The sequence below is a fragment of the Cyprinodon tularosa genome, unplaced genomic scaffold (assembly GCF_016077235.1).
Source record: "Cyprinodon tularosa strain WSP-4 unplaced genomic scaffold, ASM1607723v1 ctg47, whole genome shotgun sequence".
In the NCBI taxonomy this organism is placed as follows: Eukaryota; Metazoa; Chordata; class Actinopteri; order Cyprinodontiformes; family Cyprinodontidae; genus Cyprinodon; species Cyprinodon tularosa.
This window is the reverse complement of record NW_024039196.1, coordinates 255,402-279,345: the sequence shown is the minus strand read 5'-3', so window position 1 is coordinate 279,345 and position 23,944 is coordinate 255,402. Positions and strand designations below refer to the sequence as shown.

The 23,944-nt window shown below is 37.5% G+C and overlaps 1 protein-coding gene across 2 annotated transcripts; it reads left to right on the top strand.

The window, feature by feature from the left end:
- Positions 1-844: 844 nt before the first annotated feature.
- On the top strand, positions 845-23,232 carry mmp16b (matrix metallopeptidase 16b (membrane-inserted)). 2 transcript variants are annotated; one of them, XM_038301599.1, is made up of 11 exons: positions 846-1,276; positions 5,514-5,662; positions 6,277-6,291; positions 6,574-6,690; positions 7,812-8,116; positions 12,177-12,338; positions 12,747-12,964; positions 13,053-13,191; positions 14,692-14,842; positions 18,935-19,050; positions 22,108-23,232. In XM_038301599.1, the coding sequence occupies exons 1-11, from the start codon at positions 1,154-1,156 to the stop codon at positions 22,467-22,469; spliced, it is 1,857 nt and encodes a 618-aa protein (XP_038157527.1). In that variant the 5' UTR covers positions 846-1,153; the 3' UTR covers positions 22,470-23,232. The 2 variants fall into 2 exon arrangements, with proteins under 2 accessions (XP_038157528.1, XP_038157527.1); XM_038301600.1 differs by lacking the exon at positions 6,277-6,291 and having other exon boundaries at positions 845-1,276; positions 22,108-22,469.
- Positions 23,233-23,944: the final 712 nt, after the last annotated feature.

Sequence of the window (23,944 nt, the reverse complement as noted above, 5' to 3'; positions counted from 1 at the left end):
TAATACTTCTTCAAACTAAATTGGGACATTTTTAAGTTTCCTAAAGTATACTTTAAGTATACTTTAGTAAACAATAAAGTAAACAATAGTATAGTCAAGCGTACTTGACTATACTATTGTTAAGTATATAAAATATAACTTTGGCAAAGAGTAGTATACTTGAAGTAAATTCTTTTAAGAATACTTAAGTATAAGTATAGTTTAGAAAGTATACCGAACAATGTACTTTTAGTGTACTTGAAGTATTACCAAAGTAATACTTCTTAGAACTAAATTGGGACATTTTTAACAATAAAGCAAACAATAGTATAGTTTAGTTCACTTGTATATGCAATATAGTTTAGAATAAGTAAACTCTAAATGCACTGCCTGATTTTAAATATGAAATTAGTGTACTTTTAGTACACTTGAATAAACTACTTTTTGCTAAGCAACTGCACTCTCTGCTTAGTTACGCCATTGACTGCTTTGGTTTAGATCAGATGTTATTGCATTAACAACATTAAATTAGTTTGCACGTCTGGTTTAATAAAATCAGAAGTGTTCCCGATAATTGCATGGGAATGACATTTCTTAATTTCTCCTTTTATTAGTCTTATGTAAATATTTTCTTAGATCTAATTAAATAAACGAGAAGAGCTTGTAATAAATAAATCCCTGCTGTTTAGTGGAGCAGTAATAAGAATAGTTTGACTCTGGGATTAAGTGTCTGGCATTAATAATTCTGCATGCTATTCTGATGTAGTGAGCTGTACAGAGCGTCCTGACGGGATGCATGTTTTGTGTCATGCAGTGTGCAGCCTATAGGCCAGCTCTGATGCTGCTGCGCTCTGTGAGGAATCAAAGCGCAGGCGTGGAGTCAGGGAGCCTATCTGGCGCAGACAGAGCTTTACTGTACATGGTCACTGATACCGCTGTGAATGGATGTAGTCTAAGTCAGAATGGCGAAGACAGCACATATAACACATCGAGTTATATCTGCTTGACATCATCTTCAGGCATCATCGGGATTTTTCTTTGCATCTTTAATAAAAGACGCTCCTCATTCAGCCGCATCTCGCCTTGACAGCTCGCACCGATGCTTTTCATTTGACACAAAGCAGACGGGCGGCTTTCACCTAATAAAACAGTCGGGAAGGAAAAGCGGCTCATTATGACCTTAGTATCCGCAAGTAAAAGGAAACCACCGGATTGCTTTTACGCGGCAGCGCTCTGCTTGCATCTCTTGCTTTGGATTTCGGTGTCCGGAGAAGAGCAGCATCAGTTCAGCGTTGAGGTAAGATTTTTTTTTTTTTGGTCCACGGCCTTCCCTCCTCCTCCTCTCCTCAGCATCATCTGCATCTGCGCGCAAAACAACACACAGGCAGGCTGAATCTGGACGATCACATCTAAGGCATTATTGTTAACTGCAGAAAGAGGTTCCCTCCTTTAGACTGAAGCAGCTCAAATTTTTTATCATTGTAATGCTTGAATCAAATATGCTTGTTTTCACGTTGAATATGTCATTTTGATGACAGGTCATCATGAGGTGAGCAAGAGAGATGTTTCATTGTTTGGATAGATTAAGCATTTCAGTTGCATAATAGGATTTGCTAGTTTGTACCTGATTAATTGATGTCATTTCTATCCTAACACCCCCCCCCCCCCCCCCCCCCCCCCACACACACACACACACACACACACTCTGGATAAATTGAATGCTGAAGCTGACAGTAACACACGCGTCATTATTCAATTTAATGGCTCAATCTACCCAGTATCTGCCAAAAATCACTGTCTGCAGACCAAACACGAGCAACATAGGAAACGACAGGATAAACAGGAGATCTAGATGAGCAGAGAAGGAACGATTAGGGAGGAAAAGAGGGCAGGAGCAGGAGAAAGCTAAAAGCTGCAGATAAGGTGGGCACAGCTGGACCTTATGTGTTCAGGTTTGGAGGTCTGGTGATGCTCTTTTATCTGCATCAAGTCCCAGTTTGGATTTGTAGAGGATGGAAATGGGACTGGGCCGCAGTCCTTTACATGCAGACACAGCGACCGGAAGCTGTAAAAACAAAAACACTGACTGCTGTCACCATCACTGCTTGTTTGCTTTCTCAGATTCAGATCCAAAGCCCTGCTGCCCTAACAATGCACATTTTCAATGATGCTGACATGCATTCCATGCTCACTGTAGATGTTTGATTTTTTAAAAAAAAAAGGTTAGATGATAAATAATAGCCTGTGCAGGGTGTTGGTGGGTATGACATTCTCACTGTCAAACCCCAGTGCTAATTATTTAGATAATACAGAACTTAAATTAAAATATCTAACCCCAAATAATGAGATTCTTCACTAAACAGTAGGGTTGTCAAAAGTATCGATACTCAAAAAAGTATCGATACTAAAATGTTGTATCCGGATACAATACTCATTTTCAAAAGTATCGAGTACCAGTCGCACCTAAACAGTCATTCATCTAAAGTGCAGAATAGAGGAAAATGCACTTTCTGAACACTGTGTGATTGAATAATTCTGTGCACTTTTCAGTTTCAGACTTTTTTGTAACAGTTGCAGCTGCTGAGAATTATTTTTGTTTCTTAACCGGTTTGGCTAGTGTCATTATGTGTGCAAAGCATAGCCAAGTAAGGAAAACTTAATTTTAATTTTGTAAGTTTTTATCAAGCTTGCTTTATACGGTGCACAGCAAACAACCTCAAAATGTTGTTCTTATTGTTTATTGTATTTATTTATTTATTGTATTTCAATTATTAATCAAAATATTTCTGTTGAAATTTTATCCTTGTGGTATCAAAAATGGTATCGAGTATCAAATATTTTCCTTAGTATCGGTATCGAGTTGAAAAGTTTAGTATCGTGACAACCCTACTAAACAGAGAATAAACATCATCGTCTGGCAATCTAGAGTATTCTCACCGTTACAGTTTTTTTCCCCACATTACTTTATGAGATGGTAAGTGACTAATGCCAAACAACAAAAGCAAATTGTACTTTACTTTAAACACACAGGACTGCTGTCATTTGAAGACATGTTACTAGACAGATATATCTAATTTACATACAGACATGTTTAATCAGATAATTCCAGTCATATATAAACAGATCATAGTTCTTACATTCCAATTCAAGCCAAGCTATGTTGAACTGCAGCTGACAGTGAGTATATAATGCTGGTTGGTAAGAACTTTCCATTTAGTTTCTTTATAAAAAATCACTTTCTTAAGTTGAGCTCAGACTCACTGATTTCCAATGAGATGCTTCTGCAACGGAGGCCAATCTAGCTTAATGCAGTGGACTCACCTACACTAATCACATCTTGCTTGAATTGTGACAGAGAGCATGGTGGTGGCAGCATTATGCTTGGGTGAGGCTTTTTAACTGCAGAAACTGGCAGAAAGGTCAAGTTTTCCAACAATGAAACTGGAAGCAGACAGCCGTGGCAACAGAGGAATGTTTTTAGGAGCTGTTTGTTGTCTTTGAGCTCAGAGAAACATCATGCAGAGCTTCAGATAAATGTGTCACGTTATATGCTCAGGGGTGGGGGGTTCACTGCAGATAAGTTCTTGTTGGTGCTGTTGCTTTGCAGCACAAAGTTTTGGGTTTGATTCCAAACCTGTAATCTTTCTGCATGATGTATGCATGTTCTCCTGACGCAGTGTCCACAATCCGGTGCTACTATATAAGCTCCTGTAACAGAATAGCAACCTGACCAGGGTGTTCTAGAGCTTGTCTTGTTTTGATGGAACTAGCAAACTCTCCTCTGAAGAGCAACCTGCATAGAAAAGCAGGTTTAGACAATGGATGGAAATCTGCTCTGGTGTCCAGGCCACATTTAATTATGGGACCAATAAGGTTGGAAATGGGCTGAAAATTGGGTCATATAAGGGACTGTTCATTGGTTACATTTTAATCACCTGTATAGGTTTTAGCCAGGACAACTATGATTAAAAAACCTAAATGGTTTACTTAATTTAAACAGATTTAAGACCCAACTAAGACATTTATAACTGGTTTTACTTGTATATTTTATGTACTGAGTAAATTGGGTTCTAAACTAGACAGTCTTGTATCCCAGGCGTATCTTATACTCATTGAAATGGGAAAAAAGTAGGATACAACAAAAAATAAACATACAGATACAGATATTTGCCAGTTAGTTGCAATAAGCCTAGAATTGTCAAAATGTCTTTTTATAACCTTATTAAAAGTAACAAGCAACCCTCCATAAGTTCCAACATCATTGCCCAAATTATCCTAAATATTTCAAAAAAAAACTGCTTCATATGGATGCATAATTTAAAGGACTTGAAACTGTAGCTACATTATGAAATTTAACAGCCTGAAAACATTTTTTGAACCTCTACGTACCTTGATGCTGGTACTTAGCCGATGCCTACAGTAATTGAAAACTAGGTGAAAACAAAAACATTGGCTGATAAATGAGAAAAAGAGTTAATCAAATCAAGCCAAGTTTGCTTGCATTACATGTGGATAGACATCTAACCTAAAATATCTATGTTTTCCTGGGCTGTATAACAAGAGGATTGGACAACCTGAAACAGTATTTAAAAAGTGATTAGAAGAAGGTCTCTGCTTCAATACATAAAAAACCTGCATATTTACTATTTTTATCTGGATCATGATGGATATCTCTCTTCATTAATGTCCTTCTAGCAGAAACTTTAGGTAAAGTCTACCAACAAAGATTTAAGGAACTTTGTAGAGAGCTGAATGTAGGCAAAGGAAGTACCCATTATAATTTGGAGCAGATCCAGGTCACTTAATATATTAAACCATCTGGACATCTTTTGCACAAAGTGCTTGGCTAATCTACGGTGAGGCTGGAAGAGAAGAATGGATCTAAAGGAATGCAGATTTTTACCAATATCTTTTCCTGTTTATTAGGTTTTTTTCTAATTATGTTCAGTTTTGTATTCCTAGTTTAAAAGTTAACTCTGGGAGTAAAACAATGAGTGATTGCAAGGCAATATAGGAAAGTCAAAAAAAAAAGCATATTTTTCTTTAAAGCAATGGTTCCAAAACTTTCCAGATTATCAACAATACTACCATACATAAGAAATAATGTGCCAGAAGACTTCATTTAACAAGAATTTACTAGTTATCCAGTTTTAAAAACATCATATACTAACATGTATAATCTTTTAGCAAACACTTTATCTCTTGTGAGGAATTGGAGCATGACTACAATTAAGATATATAAGTAAGGATATGTTATTTATGTTTATCTTAGTGTAAATCGTTTTTTCAAATTTTATTTTCCATAAACTCAAAATTGCTTTGGAGGAATACCTCTAGTCTGTGTTTACATTTCATAATTAACATGAACAGAATGTCTGAAATAAAGATGTCTCTAACTAACAAATTTACTTCCATTTGAGATAAAAGTAGCTTCAGAATTTGTTATGAATATTCTTTCTGATTTAATGCGTCTAATCTGCAAAATCCAAGTGTCGTATGAATTAGGATTATATTTTTGATTGTACTCCTTGCAGGGATGGCTACAGAGGTATGGATATCTTCCCCACACAGAACCAGGAATGTCTGTCCTGCGCTCGGCCAAAACCATGCAGTCAGCCATTGCTGCCATGCAGCGCATCTATGGTCTCAATGTCACAGGGACGCTGGATGAGACAACCAAGGAGTAAGTGGACCCACGATGAACTAGTGATAAACAGTAGTGCCTTCATTTAGCATCCATCAATCCATCCATCCATCCATCCATCCATCCATCCATCCATCCATCCATCCATCCATCCATCCATCCATCCATCCATCCATCCATCCATCCATCCATCCATCCATCCATCCATCCATCCATATACAGGTGAACAGGAATAAGAATTTTGGAAATTTGAATCTTAAATGCTGAGGAACCAACTAGAACCATAATATTAATACAGCGGTGGGCATTTCCAGTTTCTGAGGGTTGATATCTTGAGACTTTTAGATTGCCTCTTGGTCCAGAGCACACCTGAAACAAATGACTGTATTACCTCCTCTGCATGCCATTAATTTCTCTAGTGTCCTCTTAATCATGTAATCACTTGATTCAGGTTTGTTGGACCTAAGACATATCTAAAACTTGCAGGATATTGACCCTTAGGTAATGGAATTTCCCACCTCTTTACTTAATGGGTTGATGAAAGACAGATACAAATTTTTATTAATCCCCCCTGCACCGATAACCTCACCTGAAATCACTCCAGGTGAAGGTTTTAACACTTTTCCCTCTTCTCGTTTTGCATGATCATGCAGTGATATCACTCTAAGGTGAGAACTAATGTTTTTGCCTTTATATTGTGTTTGTTCAGTAGTTGTGACAAATGGCGTTGTACGAATGAGAAGAAATTAGTTTTAGAAGTAGTTTAGAAGTTTTTCTGCATCTATTTGTTTCTTGTTTCTTGTATTTTATTTTTATTTGTTTTGGCCGTTGTAATGAAGTGACCGAGAAGAGAACCGGAGAGTTCACTTCTACGCTTTGTGTTGTCACGCAGTCGAAGCTGTGAAGCAAAGATTTTGGATGCAAACGTAACATTTCCCTTTACGTTCTAGATGGATGCAAAAGCCACGCTGTGGGGTTCCAGATAAAATCAAAAGTGCCACAAGGTCACGGAGGAGGAGATACGCACTGACGGGGCAGAAGTGGCAGCGGACCCACATAACCTACAGGTGAGAGACAGGGACATTACTCATTATTAGTAGACACTGCAGGGCTCCTTGCAGGTTTACATTCCCTAGATGACATTTCATCAGAGTTTTAGTCTCACATTAAAACCCTTGACTGTATTTTTTTATGTCATACAGCTTTTTCATTTATTTAAGTACATATTTCTCCATATTTTTTATTCAACTTTTAATAATTCTTACATTTCTGTTAGCTCTTTTCTTTTCTTATCTAATTTCCACTTTCTATTTATCAGTTCTTACAGTTTTTAACCATCTGGGGTTTTAAGCTGCGAGTTGTCATAGAGACTGAGCAAATATGTCGGTTGTGTGGGGGGTATTCACACATGCACAAACTGACAGATTAACACCTAAATTTTGTGTTGTGTGAGTATGCTCTCCATTCAGTGTATAAATAGTGTGAGGCACAGTTAAAAATGAATTAGAATGTGTTTTGAACCGTTACATAATCTCTTTCCTTTTCATTAGGTTAAAGAAATTGTCTTCACTCTGATATATAAAAATTGGGAGTGCAAACTATTCACAATCTCAGCAGAAATAGACAAACCCTCATCTTATCTGCTATAATTAAGCTCTGGGTTTAATGGGCCTGAGGAGAACTGATAAACGGGTCTGCAGCACAACTGCAAATTGACAGGTTACGGCAGTAATAGATGATAACACTACCAATTTATTTAAATCCTTCTTTGCTTGCTCACTGAATTTGAATTGATGAGACACCTCTTCTAATGGAATGTCAATCAGTGCTGAGCCGCTGCTGCTGCCACCACTGCCCGAGCGTTATTCGTGAAAATGAGTGGATAGAGAGAGTGAGAGAGAGAGAGGAAGATGATTGCCCTCTTCCTCTCTGCCTGCCAGGGACTGATAACGACTGTTGTGTTAAAAGTTCACTGGAAGCTGCTGGTCTTGAAATAGTTGTGTCAAGTGTTACTTTTTTTTTGTCGCTTCATTCTAAAACCCAAGAAATGTTCACTCCACATTAATGAGATAAGAACTCAAGAGGGAGTAACGTGAAGTATTTTCTTCTAAATCCTGTTCCCAGCAGTTTCAAGCTTCCACCCCTCTGAAGCCTCCCCAAAATTATGTCCATGTTTTTCTCCCTGCAGCATAAAAAACATCACACCAAAGGTGGGTGCCCGAGAGACTCATGATGCCATACGGAGGGCATTTGATGTGTGGCAGGGTGTGACTCCTCTGCGTTTCGAGGCCGTTCCGTACAGCGCCCTGGAGACGGGCAGACGTGATGTGGACATCACCATTATCTTCGCCTCTGGCTTTCATGGTGACAGCTCGCCCTTCGATGGGGAGGGTGGATTCCTCGCCCATGCCTATTTTCCTGGGCCTGGCATAGGAGGGGACACCCACTTTGACTCAGATGAGCCTTGGACCCTTGGAAACCCCAACCATGATGGTGAGACGGGTTGTAAACCTGAATGACAAATACCTAGTTTACAAATAAAATACTTCAAAGTGTGACATGTTTTAGATGTAAATCTAATAAAGCATGCCTTTCAAACATTAGCACACTTCTTAATAGAGTCCATCTATGTATATTTTAATCTGAGCTTAAATACAGGTGATTTATGAAGGTCTTGGAGGTTTTTAGAAATTTTACTGTCTAATCAGCATAATGCAGAACAGAAGACGTAGTAAACAGGTTAGTGGGAACGTTGTGCAGAAGTTTGAATTTAATCTAAGATTTAAAAAAATAAACAAGGATTGAATGCCTCATGGATCACCTCATGAATGAATCCTTTGAAATGGAAACGTATGAGACAGCTGCAAATATACTTAGACATGGTCATCCACTTTGAGCTGAAAGGACCATGAGAGGAAAGCATTAATCAGAGAAGTAGCCATAGCAGCCACAATAGGAGAGCTACAGAAATACTCTGCTTAGGTAGGTGATTCCTTTGACAGGACGACTATTATTAACCATAATTAATAATATTTTTTCTATGAAAGACGTGAGAGTGGGGCAGAAGGTTCACCTGGCAGCAGTATAATGAAATCTGAAGTCTTTAGAAGTCTTTAGGTTTATGTTTTTGAATGGCCCAGTAGATAGAAGAATGTGATTATATAAATCATTGACTAAGGTGGACTGAATATAAATGCATGCCACACTTATCAGGATATGTATCTACTTACACGTTACAGTTTTGCTTTACTTTTTGTTACTATACCCCAATAAAACCTTCATAAGATACCCAAATATGTTGACTAAAAAAAAAAAAAAAAGTTATTCATTTTTATTACTAACATTCTTATTTTCTTCTTTTTTATTGTATTCTTTAAGTAATAATCCGTTAGAATGATAGATGGAAGAAAACAAGGAGTGGCCTAATCATTTTTTGCCCTGAATATATATAGGACAAGAAAAGAGGAGGAAACAGCAAAGAGACATACAACAAAACTGATGGAGAAATAAATAAACCCAAGTGAAAGAAGTGAGGAAAGCAAACAGGAAAAAATGCAGTCTTGTGGAGAGATGGATAAGAGCTGATGGATGCCAGATCAGGAAAGTACAGATGGCCGGGCTGGAGGGTGTTATGGGAACGACAGTATCTTAGGGCAGAGTGTGAGAGACGCTCAGCCAAAAACAAAGAACTCTAAGATGTGTTTGATGCGGTGCTGCTCTATAAAGACGCATCACCCCATCTGTCAGGACTTTGGTTTCTGTCAGCATAATACGCTCTTCAGATGACAGGATAGAGAAGAGTGCTATTTTAAGTCTTTTGCTTTTGCTGGCACATGATTTGGGTTTATTGAATTTCTGTAGCTCAGTGGTTGCAGTGGTGCAGCTAGGAGAGGAAAATAGCATCCGTATCTAAGGCATTCAACCAAACACTCCCTAATTACTCTACCTATGGGGTAGCAGGCTTGTGGAAGCACCACCAGGCGGCTTGTCTGTTATCAAACCACCATGCACCAACTCTCTCTCCTTTCATTAGAGAGGGAGGAGGGCTTTTGCTTCCATTGTGCTTGTTCAGGGATACCGCTTGCCACCCATCAGCTCTTTTCCTTCATACTCTCTTTTTGTTCTCTAATGGTAATAGTCTTAGACTCCTAAGTCAGAAGCACACTAGCCCCTGAGCAGCATCCCATAGTTATGCATTTAGACCACTGTGGCTAAAGGAAAAAAAAAAGTTCCAGTCTCAGCATGTGTGCCATGGAAGCTGAATTGTCTTTAATGGACTTTTGCAGCAGTGGAACTGTAAATGCTGCATTTTGACATTTGTGCTAATGGTAGCTTCAGTTTGCCTTAAGGGAATCCTCAAAGGTGGTTGGTTGCTGAGGATGGTTGGATGAGGTGAAAGGCGAAGAGGGGGGAGTGTAACCTTTTTGCTGCTGGCTGAGGGTCAGTGGTGGTTTTATGCAGCTCTTTTGACATGAGTGTATATCATCCTTGCAAAGGGCAACTATCTCTTCGGGACAGGTTCAGTAACTGTTTGTACATAGGAGTTTTAATTCCTCTTAAATCAGACTGACGAACTGGGTTGACCACATCCATTAGATGTTAAATTTTTACTTTTTAATTTGCGTTTGTTTTAAGAAATAAACCTGTGCTGGGCCGATATTCTCTGATGTTTAGGTGCTTAACATACATGTCCTTTGCAGAAACATGCATGTGTACCCTTCTGCTTTGGTCTTGCTGTTGTTCATGTCCTCATTTATGTTAAGAAAAAAAGAGGATCCTTCTGTTTCACTTCAGTCCCAATTTTTTATATATTTTTTTACTTGTAATGTTTTGTACTGTTTTTAATAGGAAAACTCAACCAGAGAAGGGAAATAATTATTGTCTTTCTGGCTTAATCCTTCAGGCTTTTGCTGCCTATATATTCTAATTAGTTCTCTGTTAAATCATTAAGTTAAACTAAATTTAGATTCACGACACTGTGCAGTATTTTTTAAAATACTCAGTTCGCAAAAGCAATAAAAAATGCTAAAGATACAAAATGCATGGGTGGAAAAAATGAACATTGATATTACATATTGATTGAGCCATGTTTGTATTAAAATGGTTCATCCTTTATCTGATTCATATTCTCCAAATGCACACAGACTTCACTGCAGACAGGAAGCAAGTCAAAATAAATCAATATGCATTCAAAGCAGACACAGAAGTAAATGTGTGTACGGCATCAGTAATACATTATATAGAAATAAAAGTAAATCCTAATGCACACAGTGGGTCTCATAAGCTGAAAGATACAGAGCCTTGTAGAAGTATTAATTTCCCTTGAGCTTTTCCTCATTACATGAACTTAAAGCATCAAACTTTATTCTATTTTCTTGGGTGGATATTTAATGAACCAGTGAAGAATTATTACATAAGATGGGGAAGAAAAACAAAGCATGTTTTCAAATGTTTTAGCTTATGAAAAAATTGTACCTGTATTTGCATTGAATCCCCTTTACATTATAACTGATACCCTGAAATAAAATCTAGTGCAGCCTTTTTCCTTTATCAATCATCTAAAGCTCTTAATACCTGTTTTTGATGCTTTAAAGAATTCAGCAAAGAGAGCAACAAAGCTGTAGGGCCCAACTGCTCAGACAGGAGCTTTAGTCATAGTCATCATCCCCATCCTGAAACATACATGTTGTAAGAGTGTTTTTCTTCAGCCTAAGTAGAGATTATTGTTTCATGGGTCAGTGGAAAGGTGGATGGAGCTAATTGCAGGGGAATCCTGATAGAGAGAGAGAGAGAGAGAGACACTCTACCACATATATTAGGGTAAAATTCACTAGTGTAAAAATATTAGAAAAGGTTCAACAACATGTGAGAGAGGGTTTACTACAAATGGATGCCAAACTTTTCAGATTATAATTATGTGTTGGAATTTATTTAAATAAGACTGGGTAAGCAACTCAATATCCATAGTTTGGTTTGAAATATATACATAATGGTATAAAAGAGTTTGCTGTGGTCTAGTGTTGTGGGAGCTGCCAGAGTTAGCCACACCCACTGACTAACGCCAGCTTACGTTTTCTCAGACGTTAACATTTTAGAACCCCAACTGCAGATGTAGAGGCTGGAGTTGCTCACCCAATGGGCTGTAAGTAAATAGCAACACATTTCAGAAGTTTTCCCAACTTTTCCAGCCATTGACCCATATAATTAATTATTTATTAAATAAATTTTATGTATTCATTTACAGTTTTAATAAAATGAATCACGCACAAGTTATTTATTTATTGGTGTCGTGGCACTCTTCACACTCCATAAAGATAGCCTAACAGATCATAATGCAAATTTGTTTCCATCATACTGAGTTTATTCATTTTGTGTTTATTCCACATATGGTTGAAATACTGTATGGCAGACAGTTGTCCAGTTACTTGGTGTGCCACTAAAACTTTATATTAGTCCATGTTTTTTATTTCTTTGTGTTGTCACATTCTGCCGAAATGCAACTATGTTCTCCAAAATTCATATCGTTAGTTAGATCTTCTCTTCCTTTTTATAGGCAATGACCTGTTCTTGGTTGCGGTGCATGAACTTGGCCACGCACTCGGTCTGGAGCACTCAAATGACCCCACTGCTATCATGGCTCCCTTCTACCAGTATATGGACACTGAGAACTTCAAGCTACCTCAAGATGACCTGCAGGGCATCCAGAAAATATATGGTAATGTTAAACATTACAGTTTTCTTTGAAATAAGTCATCAAAAAATTGTTTGCAATAATACAGTGTTCCAAAAGTTTCATAAGGATACAATGCATCACAAAACACCATACTGCACCACTCTAAAAATTTGTCACCACTGAGAATGGTGCCACATCAGTCATCCTGGGTTGGTTGCCAGTAAGCATTCTGCTGTTAACGAGGTCAGCCAATCTGCTTATTTCAAGGCAACATGAGTCAATAAACAGATTGCAAATGAGGAAAAAAATAACCATCACCCACAGAAAACATTGCATTGGTGGAAATGTGTATCGTCGAGCTAGTTTTTTAAACAGCTAAATCTTTCAAAAACAGACTTGATGTTCTGGTTTAGAGAGAACAGGTTGTAATACCGCCGTTTTTATTTATAGGACCACCAGATAAAGCTCCTCAGCCCACCAGCCCTCCACCTACAGCTCCGCCTCCTCGTTTCCACCTGCCCTCAGACCCCCGGAGACACGACCGCCATGCCAGACCCCATCGCCCTCCTCAGGGCTCCAAACCGTCTAACCCCAACTCCAAACCGAACATCTGCGATGGAGGCTTCAACACTCTGGCCATCCTCCGACAGGAGCTTTTTGTCTTTAAGGTAAACTGAAATAATAGTCAAGGAAAACTTCTTTAAAAAAAATCTTTAAGTTCAGACAATAATATTTCTACAATGTCTATTTCTGTAGGACCAATGGTTCTGGCGAGTACGGGACAATTCAGTGGTCCCAGGTTATCCCATGCCGATCAACCACTTCTGGCAAGGCTTGCCCCCTAAAATCGATGCTGTGTATGAAAACAGTGAGGGGAAGTTTGTCTTTTTTAAAGGTAATAGAAATAAATATTTATTATTTTTCTATTTAAATAAATAACTAAGCAAAGGTACTGTGGAGTAGCTCATATAAAGATACTCTGAAGTGTTTTTATTCCTTGCAATAGTTTTGGATTCTTAATAACAGTACCACATAAATCAGTGCATAATTGTATCTTGGAGGGATATTGAATCATGCTATCTGAAAATTCTGCCCTGCATTTGAGTTAAACCCCTGACTATGCCTAAAAATTCAACCCACCCTTGCTAGTAATTGCCTCTTAGAAGCCAAATAACTCATAAATACATTCCACCACAGCATTGTTCAATCTAAGAATAAAACTCAATTTATCATAATGAAATAGAGAGTCTAGAGTAGCTATTGACTGATGTAGATACGGCTGTCTACCTAAACAGACAGGCTGGGAAAGGAGAACATTAATTAGAGAAGCAGCCAAAAGGCCTATGGGAACTTTGGCGGAGCTGCAGACACGCACAGATCAGGTGGGAGATTCTGTTGACGGGACAACTGCTGGTCACGCCTTTCACAAGTATGCGGAGGGCATGATCTTCTTTCAGAAGACAGCCACAAGAGGTCTGGTTTTGAGTTAGTAACAAGCACTGTAAAAAAAAAAACACAGAAAAATTAAAGCTGCAGAGAGAAACATGCCTGTGCCTTAAACCATAAAGCTGGTAGATTCATACCTCAGAAGACTTGCATCCACACTTGCAGCAAAAGTTGCACAAATTCTGGACTGTGGTTGCTTGATATGCACTCAGTACTTTTCTTTTTTTTAATTTATTGTTACTATTAAAATTTGAAAACACTGTAATTTCCCTTTCATTTCCCAGACTTCTGATAAATTATCACACAGAATTGTAAAGATAATACATAAAAATATGCGGTTACCTTAAAAGAGTGGTGCATTAAACTATTGATATATAAAAAAATATCTTCCAAGATATTAATTAACTATGAGCCCTTAAGCATGCTGTATCCGTTCCACTACATGAACTTTTGCAGACTTCTCTATGGTCTGAGAATTTGTGTAGGCCCTGAAAGACACCCGTCATCAGGCTGATTAACATGACATCTATCACTCAATGGTATCGGAGTGCCTCATGCTTTATTTATTCACTGACATGAATCAAACCATGTGTGTATTTTTGAGTGAGTACATGTAAGCATCTAGCCACCTAGCACTCACACATGCACACTGCACCACAGCAGCTTCCCCGCCTCTGCCTTATGATCAAGCTGAATTAAATGCAGGAATAACTTCAGTAAGACTCAAATAACAAGACTCAGCAGGGTTGCCTTTAGGGCATCGTAACACTTGGATTTTGTGCTGAACAGATCATTTTTAAACAAATTTATGAAACATCTGGTCTGTGAAATTCTTAGGAAGAAAAATAACTGACGAAGACGGGCATAAGTGAACAGAAATATGGCAGTTTTTTTTTGTTTAGCATGCTTTCAGGCTATTGTATACACTAACTTTTTTCCGTCGCTGTAGGAAACCGTTTCTGGGTGTTCAAGGATCGGCATCTTCAGCCTTCCTACCCTCAGGATATCTCTTTGTTTGGGAGCGGCATGCCAACACAGAGTATCGAGACGGCTGTCTGGTGGGAAGATGTGGCCAAGACATACTTTTTCAAAGGAGACAGGTTTGTTTTGATTATTAGTCAGTGAAGCTTTGTCTTTTCCGTAACCAACCAACATATATATATATATATATATATATATATATATATATATATATATATATATATATATATATATATATATATATATATATATATATATATATATATATATATATATATATATATATATATACTCAAAGCTGGGATTTACTGATAGAAATTTAATATATTATAGATTAGTATGTTATTAGTTAGAATTCACAAACTTAAAGTCTCAATCTTATGTTTGCATTATCATAGAAATTGCCGTTTACAATTACATAGGGGCAGGTCTCCATTTGTGGAAGCAGAGATGACAATCTATTGACAAAAGAGATCGCCATTATGCTCAAATGTGACGGTTGCAAGTATAGAGTAACAGCTGTAACTTTACTACATTCAGTGTCTAGAGCTGTATATAAAACATGTTTAATCAGGATTATTGCACAGACACCAGAATAATTTTTATTTTTTTTTCTCTGGTTCCTTTAGACCCTGCTAAAACGACAGCTTTGCCTATTATTCTGCCTTTCCCTTGTCTAATAGCTCCCATACCATAGTCAAAACTTTGACTTGGACTCTGTAAAAGGGGAATAAACATGTTTCCAACCAACATGATGTCACTATTAAACTAAACAACTACAATTACTCAGTCTGTTTATATCAATATACGGAGAAGCTTACTTAAACATGGCAATTTAGCAAAAATAATGGGGTCTATATAAAATCTATATCCTTCACAGATTATCCATCCTGCTTTTTACCGTCATGCTTATCCCTTCTTGGGTCGCGAAGGGTGCTGGTGCGTATCTCCAGCTGTCTATCCGCAAGATGTGGGGTACACCCTGGACAGGTCGCCCGTCAATTGCATGGCAAGACAAAGACAAACAGGAAAATTACGCACACACTAACACCTAAGGAAAATTTAAAAGCAGCATACTAATTGAACAATCAGGTTTTTGATTATGAAGTACCCAGAGAGAACCTATGCATGCCCAATGAGTACATGCAAACTCCTTGTAGAAAGACCCAGGAATCAAACCCAGAACCTTCTTGGTGCAAGGCAGCAGTTCTACTCACTGCCCTATTTATAACAATGCCTTTATTGTTACTTGACAAGATCGGTTATGCAAAATCAAATTTTTTTCAAGAATCCAAGAGTTATGCATTTTGACTTATTTTGTCACCACTCTGTGGTACCATTTTAATTTAACCTCATAAAAAATAATTACCTTTATACATTCCTCCGGCAATGGAAAGCTCTGTGTTTACATTTGTAAGCTTTCTGTGCCTGATTCTCTCCTGAGGAGAAATCACCTTGAACAAAGACTAACGAATAACACTTTATAATTTACATGTTTTAAAATAACTATGACACATGACAATAGGTTTAACAGGAATTGTAGTCTTAACAAGACCAGATAAAAAAGGCAGCTCTTACCACTGGGCTCGCTTCTTCAGAAAGCGCAGAATAACAGTTAAAAGAGCATTTCATACATCTCCAGGGTCACATCATACACACGTTTATAAACGAGGATCCTTCACTGTCCCCAGCCATATCAAAATATTACAGTGTTTTTAGATCAAGGATAGTCTGAATGCACAGTGATAGAGTTCTCTGTTGAGAATAATCCACTCTGTTTGGGAAAACATTACCTTTGTAATGTAACAGGCATATAGTATTAGGGTTTAACAAGCACATACATAAATCATAAAAAATAATCCTGACATTCCCAGGGGCGGAGCTAGGTTGGGGGCCAGGGGTGGCCATGGCCACCCTTAGCCAATCATTAGACACCCCTGTGGCCACCCTACCATTTATATCCCTCAAATACAGATGGTGGCAGCAGTAATACTCTCAAGTGGAATGTTTTAACTTATTTAACATTTGGTTAGCAGTGGTTTATTATACACATCAATATACTAACATTAAAGATTATAAATACAGAATACATGCTCTTTTCAGAACTAGATTTTGTCTTATATGGAGTAAAGAGAAAATAATGTATACAAGTCATCTAGGAATTATAACTGAAATCGGAGATAAATAACTACTTTAATAATAAGTAATCTATTTAATATAGATATTAGTACATGTAAATGTTAATTTTATGCAGAATGATTATCAATAAAAGTAGGTAAGTAATGACAATGAATAAGATGTTCGCCCCAGAACTCAAAACTGAAAGAATTTTGTCCACTACACCTTTAATTTATACAGCTTGGGTGTTGAAATATATGCACCTATTTGTTAGCAAAGGCTGCAGGAAGGTATAGTTTGTCTTTACCTTTAGAAAATATGGATGTTGTGATTGTTCATTTTCCTTTTGGAACAGAGTAGAGTGACCCTGAGGTTCTGGCATCTATCTGCTTTTGGCTACCCCTCAGTGTACATTGGTTATTGCCTGGCCACCCTTATTAACATTTTCTGGCTACGCCTCTGGACATTGCAAACCAGGATCCAATTTTTGGATCAACAACATGGTTACATGTTTCTATTTTAACCACAGGTGTGACACACAGCTTGAACATTTTTGTGAAACATAGTGCCTTTAACTACTTTGTTAAACTTTTTTTGATGGAACAGGTGTTAATCTGGCTGAAACGGACCAATACTTATTTTTGGAATACCTAAATAAGAGAATCTGTTGTTTATCTATGTGCGTCAGAGCAGCCTTACAGTATGAGAATATGCCAGTCTGACTCACACCTTCAGCTGTTGAGATAAATCATATCCTCAAGGCTAAAAGACCCCTAGATGGGAGCTGACAAAACCTGTTGTCAGCGCAATCCACAGATTAGTACATTTCATTAAGGGAATGTTGTCCTAATATTTTTAGGACATTTTAAGTTGGATCTATCTCTCAGCAGGGAAGATGTGTGACAGAAGTTAACATGTGAGGAGCATGGCAGTCATGATATAATGGCCTGAGGCTAATGAGCATTGGAGATGTGCACGGCTTGATGACCGATTAATTGTGTTTTCCAGTCATGTGAAAATGCTTGTTTGGTCACTAAGTACTCTGAATAAATGTGAAAAAACATATCATATTTCCACTATTTAAACAGATCTTTAAGAGAAGCGAACAATCAGGCCCCATAAATCCTATAAGTTCATACATTAAGCATTTATCACTAAACTTTCAGTTTAATTTCCCATATAGAAACAATCATAGTCCATTCTACCAGGTGAAGTCTGTTATTAAGGAATGAACTATGCACAGATTCTCATTTAAACTTAAAGCTTAGATTAGCTTCCAGCTCCTCACTAAGCTCTACATCAGTATAAATCTATATTAAATATAGATGGTAGTTTTAACAAAACATCCTGTAGCAATCCGATAAAACCTGTAAAAGCGCATATGAAATTCTAACATTTATTCTTTTTCCTTTATATACTAAAGTATTAGTAAATAAAAGATAATGAAATCAAGTTTTGTAGGATAATCTCTTTATGCTAAATTACTTAACACATATAGAGGGCAGTGTACACAAGAGATTTGTTTTTTCTTTTTATTTGATTACTCCTCATATGTGCACATTATATCTTTGCCGTCTATGCAGTCACCGCCCGATTGCATTCCAAAAGCATTGCAAAGAGTATGAAGATGCAAGCAAATTTTTAATTCGGAAAATTATCTTACATATTTTTATCTGGTTGCTTTGCTGTTTTTAGGGAGAGCACATAAGGGAACTGGGAAATTCATTATGTGATAATAAATGTCTCAAAATATCTGTTCCTATATTTTAGATGTAAACGTCTGTGAATTTCAATGTGAGAAATTACACAGCAAATATGCTTTACTTACACAACTACAGTAAATATTCACTCACAAATAATTTATTATATGTTTGTAATGAATTAATTATGAAACCACAGATATTTTGAAACATATCTATTCTCATACTGTACAGATTTGTTATATACTTCTTGTTCTAATTTCTTTTTTATTGTAACAGATAAAATGTTTTTGTGTCTCTTTGTGAAAACAGATCATTTGTTCATATTTGATCAAAAAGCAACAGGATTCAAATTCTCTAACCCCTGGTATTTATAAAATTCTTGTCTTTTAGATACTGGAGGTACAATGAAGAAATGAGGACAATGGATCCAGGATACCCAAAACCTATCACCATCTGGAAGGGCATCCCTGACTCTCCACAGGGAGCTTTTGTTGATAAAGCAAATGGTATGTACTGTAGATTGCAATAAATATTATAACCTCTCAAATCTACATTTAATAAATCTTAGACTTTATCTATTTCTAAGGCCAGAGCACACCGAATCCAATTTTGCATCTCATCCGACAGAAAATTGTGTCAGACGAGGTCATGGCGTTTTTTAGAGGTCAATAAAAGTCAATGGGATGATCACACCCGACACCATTTTACACACACAGTAATTCAGCTACAATTTCATGGGTCTGACAGGAAGAGAGACGTGGTTACAAATTAAAACACATATGCTTTGGGGGAAAATACAAAATAAAATCTGTTAATCTCAAGGCGAAATAGTCCGTTTTGCAGTCGCACATCGCGTATGTAGCAAGCAGGATGGGCTCGCGCAAAAACATCAATCAATGAAACATTAGAAAACAATACTTTAAACATGATAGGAGGACAGAAAACAGATAAAAAATGGATCCTCTATTTACAAAACAAAAGTAGCAATCCATAAAAAAAAATAAGGAGAGGCAGGCAGAGCAGGTATACAGCAGCATATCTCTCACCTCTTTATAAAAAAAAAGGAAAAAGAACTTCGACAAACTTCACAGATCTCTCTCTGAGAATCACCTCTCAGCATAGAATCAATCACACTGCATTTCTTGCTGCATTTTCCTTTCCTCTGATGTAGATCTCATAAAATTTTTAATATAGGTATATGAACATCTGTTCTGGTTTGAGATGCTACGCAGACTCGTTTAGTGGGTTTTGCCTTACAGAATATGCCACAGATTTTTAAATTTTTTAAAATAACTTTTCATAATCTTTACAAGCCAAATGTGGGAAAGTGTTTTAATTTTTGTAAAGCACCGAGACAGAACTGGAAAAAAAAAAATCTGTTCAGATCTGCCCACCCTGCTTTGTCAGAGCCTCTCTACGCAGTCTGTGTGACAGGGGAAAAAAAATCGGATCGGAGATTAAAAAGTTGTAACCAACCGGTGTGTTTGTTTAGGCCTTAGTAGTTGATATCGGATTATCAGGCTTTTTGAGAACTGAGACCCCATATTGGGTTTCATGGACAACAAAGGAAACTTAGAGGAGCACTCGATGCCCAATGTTAATTAGAGTAGAAGAACTGTGATGCAGATATTTCCTAATCTCTCTATAGATACATAGATTATCCTTGATCTGTAATAAAGTGAGTACAGCATAAAGCCACATTTCTTTCCCATATTGAATAAGTCATTTATTTATACCTATAATTTACATACATATTTTAAATGTGATGTAAACCATGGAGGGCTTGTTATCTAGATGAGAGAACTGTGATGGTTAGGAAATATAAAATATTATGTTATATGTGTGAACTATGATTGGAACCCGAAGTGAACAAGCACACTGTGGGATCCAATGCTTTTGATGTCGTCGGTGTATCATTAAAGTTTAATATGAATTAAAATTGAATGTCTAAAAGGGATTATGATGCAGTCTGGCTGCGATCCCCCCCCTCCCCGTCTGTGCTGTAATTTTCCCCTGCTTTAACAATGACTGTACACATGGGTCAAAGGGACCAAACTTTTTCCTGTCAAGTATTTTATTTTTTTTTTACAGATCACAACCTTTCAATGGAAATTGAAGTATGCAGGTTTTCAAGCTGTGTTTATAAGCAAGGCTTATAAATAAGGATCCAGAATATTTTCATTTAAAGCTCTGGTGGCGTTTGTCAGAAAACAGCAAAACTGTCGTCAGTGATTCTCAAAGATGACTCTCGGAACAGAAAATTATTGACCAGATACACAATCAACCTTTTTTAATTGTCATCACTGTTTCCTAATACCTTTTTGACGCTCCTGCCTTTTGAACACATATAAAAAGACATAATGCTATACTATACTGTATGCAAAGAAGGGTTGTTTTAACAAATTAACGCACAGGGTTTCAATAATTTGGACAAGAGTACTGTTGTTAATACAGTAAATGACCTGTACTTATATATAGTTGAGGGTTTTTAAGTCCGGAGAATGGGCGCTATGCACAACTCCACTACTTCCTGAATGTAAGGCAGTTCTTTTGTTTCCTGTCTTTCTCCACTGGATAGGTGTGAGGTGTGGATGCTGAAGTCAGGCACACCTGAAGTAATCAGTTCATCCAGTAGAAAAATACAGGAAACAAAAGAGCTGCCTTAAGTCCAGGAAGTAGTGGAGTTGTACATAGAGTCCATTGACCAAAGTGCTTTACGCTACATTTAGTAATTAGCCCATTCACACACACGCTGATGGTGGTGAGCTACATTGTAGCCACAGCTAGGCTTGAACTACCAAGGCTTTGATTGCAGGGCAAACTCCTGCAGCCGACACCACTGTCGTCCAATTGAACCTAATCTTGTGAATGTTTTTCTTTTATCCATCTCACAAACTGTGGGGCGTGTTCTCATGCTGTGGCAGAGACCAAACAAAGTCAGCAGTTAAATGAGAGTGGGCAGCGTGTCGAGGCCACCCGCATGGCCAACAATTTATACACTGAATCCCTTTTTATGATCTGACTATTAAAGCCTACAGAGGAAACTGCTTTAAATGGAGGAAAGGTCCTTTTACTTGTCGGGTAATTGTAAGGGATTGTATGGGAAAGAAAATAAATAATATTCACTTCTAAAAATTGCACATTCTAGGTCCTTCATAATTAAAAATGAAGCATTAAAAATAAGAGAGTAGATCTGCAAAAGGCTGGCGATTATTTGAAGCTTAACTTTATATTTTACATCTTGTATTCAAATTTTATATTTTTAATCTCATTATTCTCATTCTTGTTTTCTATTAAAACAATTTGATGTGTTTATAAAGCCTCAGCTGTACTATTTATACATTTTTTATGCAGTTTAAAACAGAGAGCAGAGCTTTAACTTTCTTTCTTTTTGCATTTTTATTTCTCTAATCTTTTTAAATTTATAAGATAAATATTACAGAATTTCACATGTCAGCTAGAAAACTGAAATGACATCATTAAATCAACAGTAATGAGTTACACATTCAATCCTAATACTAAAAACAAGTTTTTTAACCATTATTTTTTTATTACCCTTCCAGGTTTCACTTACTTCTACAAAGGAAAGGAATATTGGAAATTTAACAACCAGCTTCTCCGTGTGGAGCCTGGCTACCCTAGATCTATCCTGAGGGACTTCATGGGCTGCGACGGCCTTCCAGCCGACCCTGACTGGGGCTGGAATCCTCCTGCGGCTGATGAACGGCACTGCGACAACAACGACGTGGATGTCGTAATCAAACTGGACAGTGTAGGGGGTACAGAGAAGGCTGTGGCCATTGCTATTCCCTGCGTCCTGGCCCTATGCATGATGGTCCTTCTCTACACTGTTTTCCAGTTCAGGAGAAAGAGCACGCAGCGGCACATACTGTACTGCAAGCGCTCCATGCAGGAGTGGGTCTAAAGGGACTATTGCTGTATAGAGACATGTGTGGAGCTCTCACAGAGGCCTAGTTGTTGCCTAAAGCCCTATAATTAAAACTGTAAAGAAATACAGTACAAGGGTTGCAGCATTTTGGCAGATCTCAGAACCCCTGGAACTTGACATGTGAGCTGCAAGGGAGGAAAACTATCAGCTGACCTCAGTCGAAGACAGTGGCCGAGCTTAATCTTCTTTGTCCTACTAATCTGTATGTATCTGCTTTGATTTTTCTTTAGAGACAGAAACAATGTTCCGAAAGTGGGATCTTTGTTAATCCCTATCTCTGCACGCTGCTTAAAAAGCCCCTAGCACTAACTTCAGAGGACAAATTAAATCTAGGCTTCTACTCTTCTTAAATCAATCGTCCTGGGTTCTTTATTTTTTTCTTTAGTCTAGGAGACAAAATTTATCGTGAGGAGATCAGAATATTATATATAAACCAAATATGACCTTTTCTTCCAAAGAGGAATACAACTTGATGTTGTTACAATCGGATATTCTTCCTCTGTGGATCTAATGTTATGGATTTTCTTTCGCTGTTACCATTCACACTTACTCATCCTCTCTGTAAGGACAACAAGAAGGAGCAGAAGAAACTCATGACTGGTGTGGCAGTCTGTCTTCTCAACAAGGCCAAAATAATGAAAAACAAAAAAAAACAAAAACCACTCTGCAATATCAATGAGACTGCCTTAATCACAGATTGCTTCAATCCTTTCTCCTTCTGTTTCACCGGTGTGGAGGAGGGATCATTGCTACTGCCCAAGATCAGCTTTCACTTGCACCCTAACAAGAGACAGAGAGGGGAGATCTGATATTAGTCTGTTTGTATGTGTGAAAGAATGAATAATCACCCTTATTTTGTAAGTGCTGAGCTCTGCTGTTATTTATCATTTTCTATGTTGCTTCACTTATTTTAAACCACTTTAACAACTTTTTCCTCAAAGTGTGCCAAGTAAGGCCATACGTAGGCATGGGCCGGTTACCACTATTGAACTTTACACCCCTCCAATGGTTGCTAACTAAAAGAGGGCTACTAAATTTTCCTTTCAACAAGAAAAGCATCTGTAAATTTGGCTGCTTAGAAATAATTCTGGTTGAAAAACAAATTTACAACCTTGGCATTGGAACTGAGGGACCACCCCATTCACTATTATCAATCTAACAATGTCCTGAAACTTAATCCACTGTTCCCCTTACAGAAGTGGAATCTAAACTTTTTAATAATAACAGAGTGGTTTATTTTGTCATTTTACCTGCTAAACATTGACAAAAATCGTCCACCATCTTGGTGTCCATATGCCTCCACTGCATGTGGTGATAGGATAAATTTATGCTACTCTTAAAAGGAAAGTTGAGGCCATACAAATTCCTTACAACAGAAACAAATTACCCACAGGCTGCACTTTAGACGCCACTCGCTTAAGGGCAGATTAGACTTCTGCAAACGCACACAT

Bases quoted from the DNA above. Each gene is read 5' to 3' on its own strand.
- mmp16b (XM_038301599.1), top strand. From the start codon at position 1,154: ATGACCTTAGTATCCGCAAGTAAAAGGAAACCACCGGATTGCTTTTAC. The intron at 12,339-12,746 runs GTAATGTTAAAC...TTTTATTTATAG, and splicing joins GGGCATCCAGAAAATATATG to GACCACCAGATAAAGCTCCT. The intron at 14,843-18,934 runs GTTTGTTTTGAT...CTTGTCTTTTAG, and splicing joins TACTTTTTCAAAGGAGACAG to ATACTGGAGGTACAATGAAG.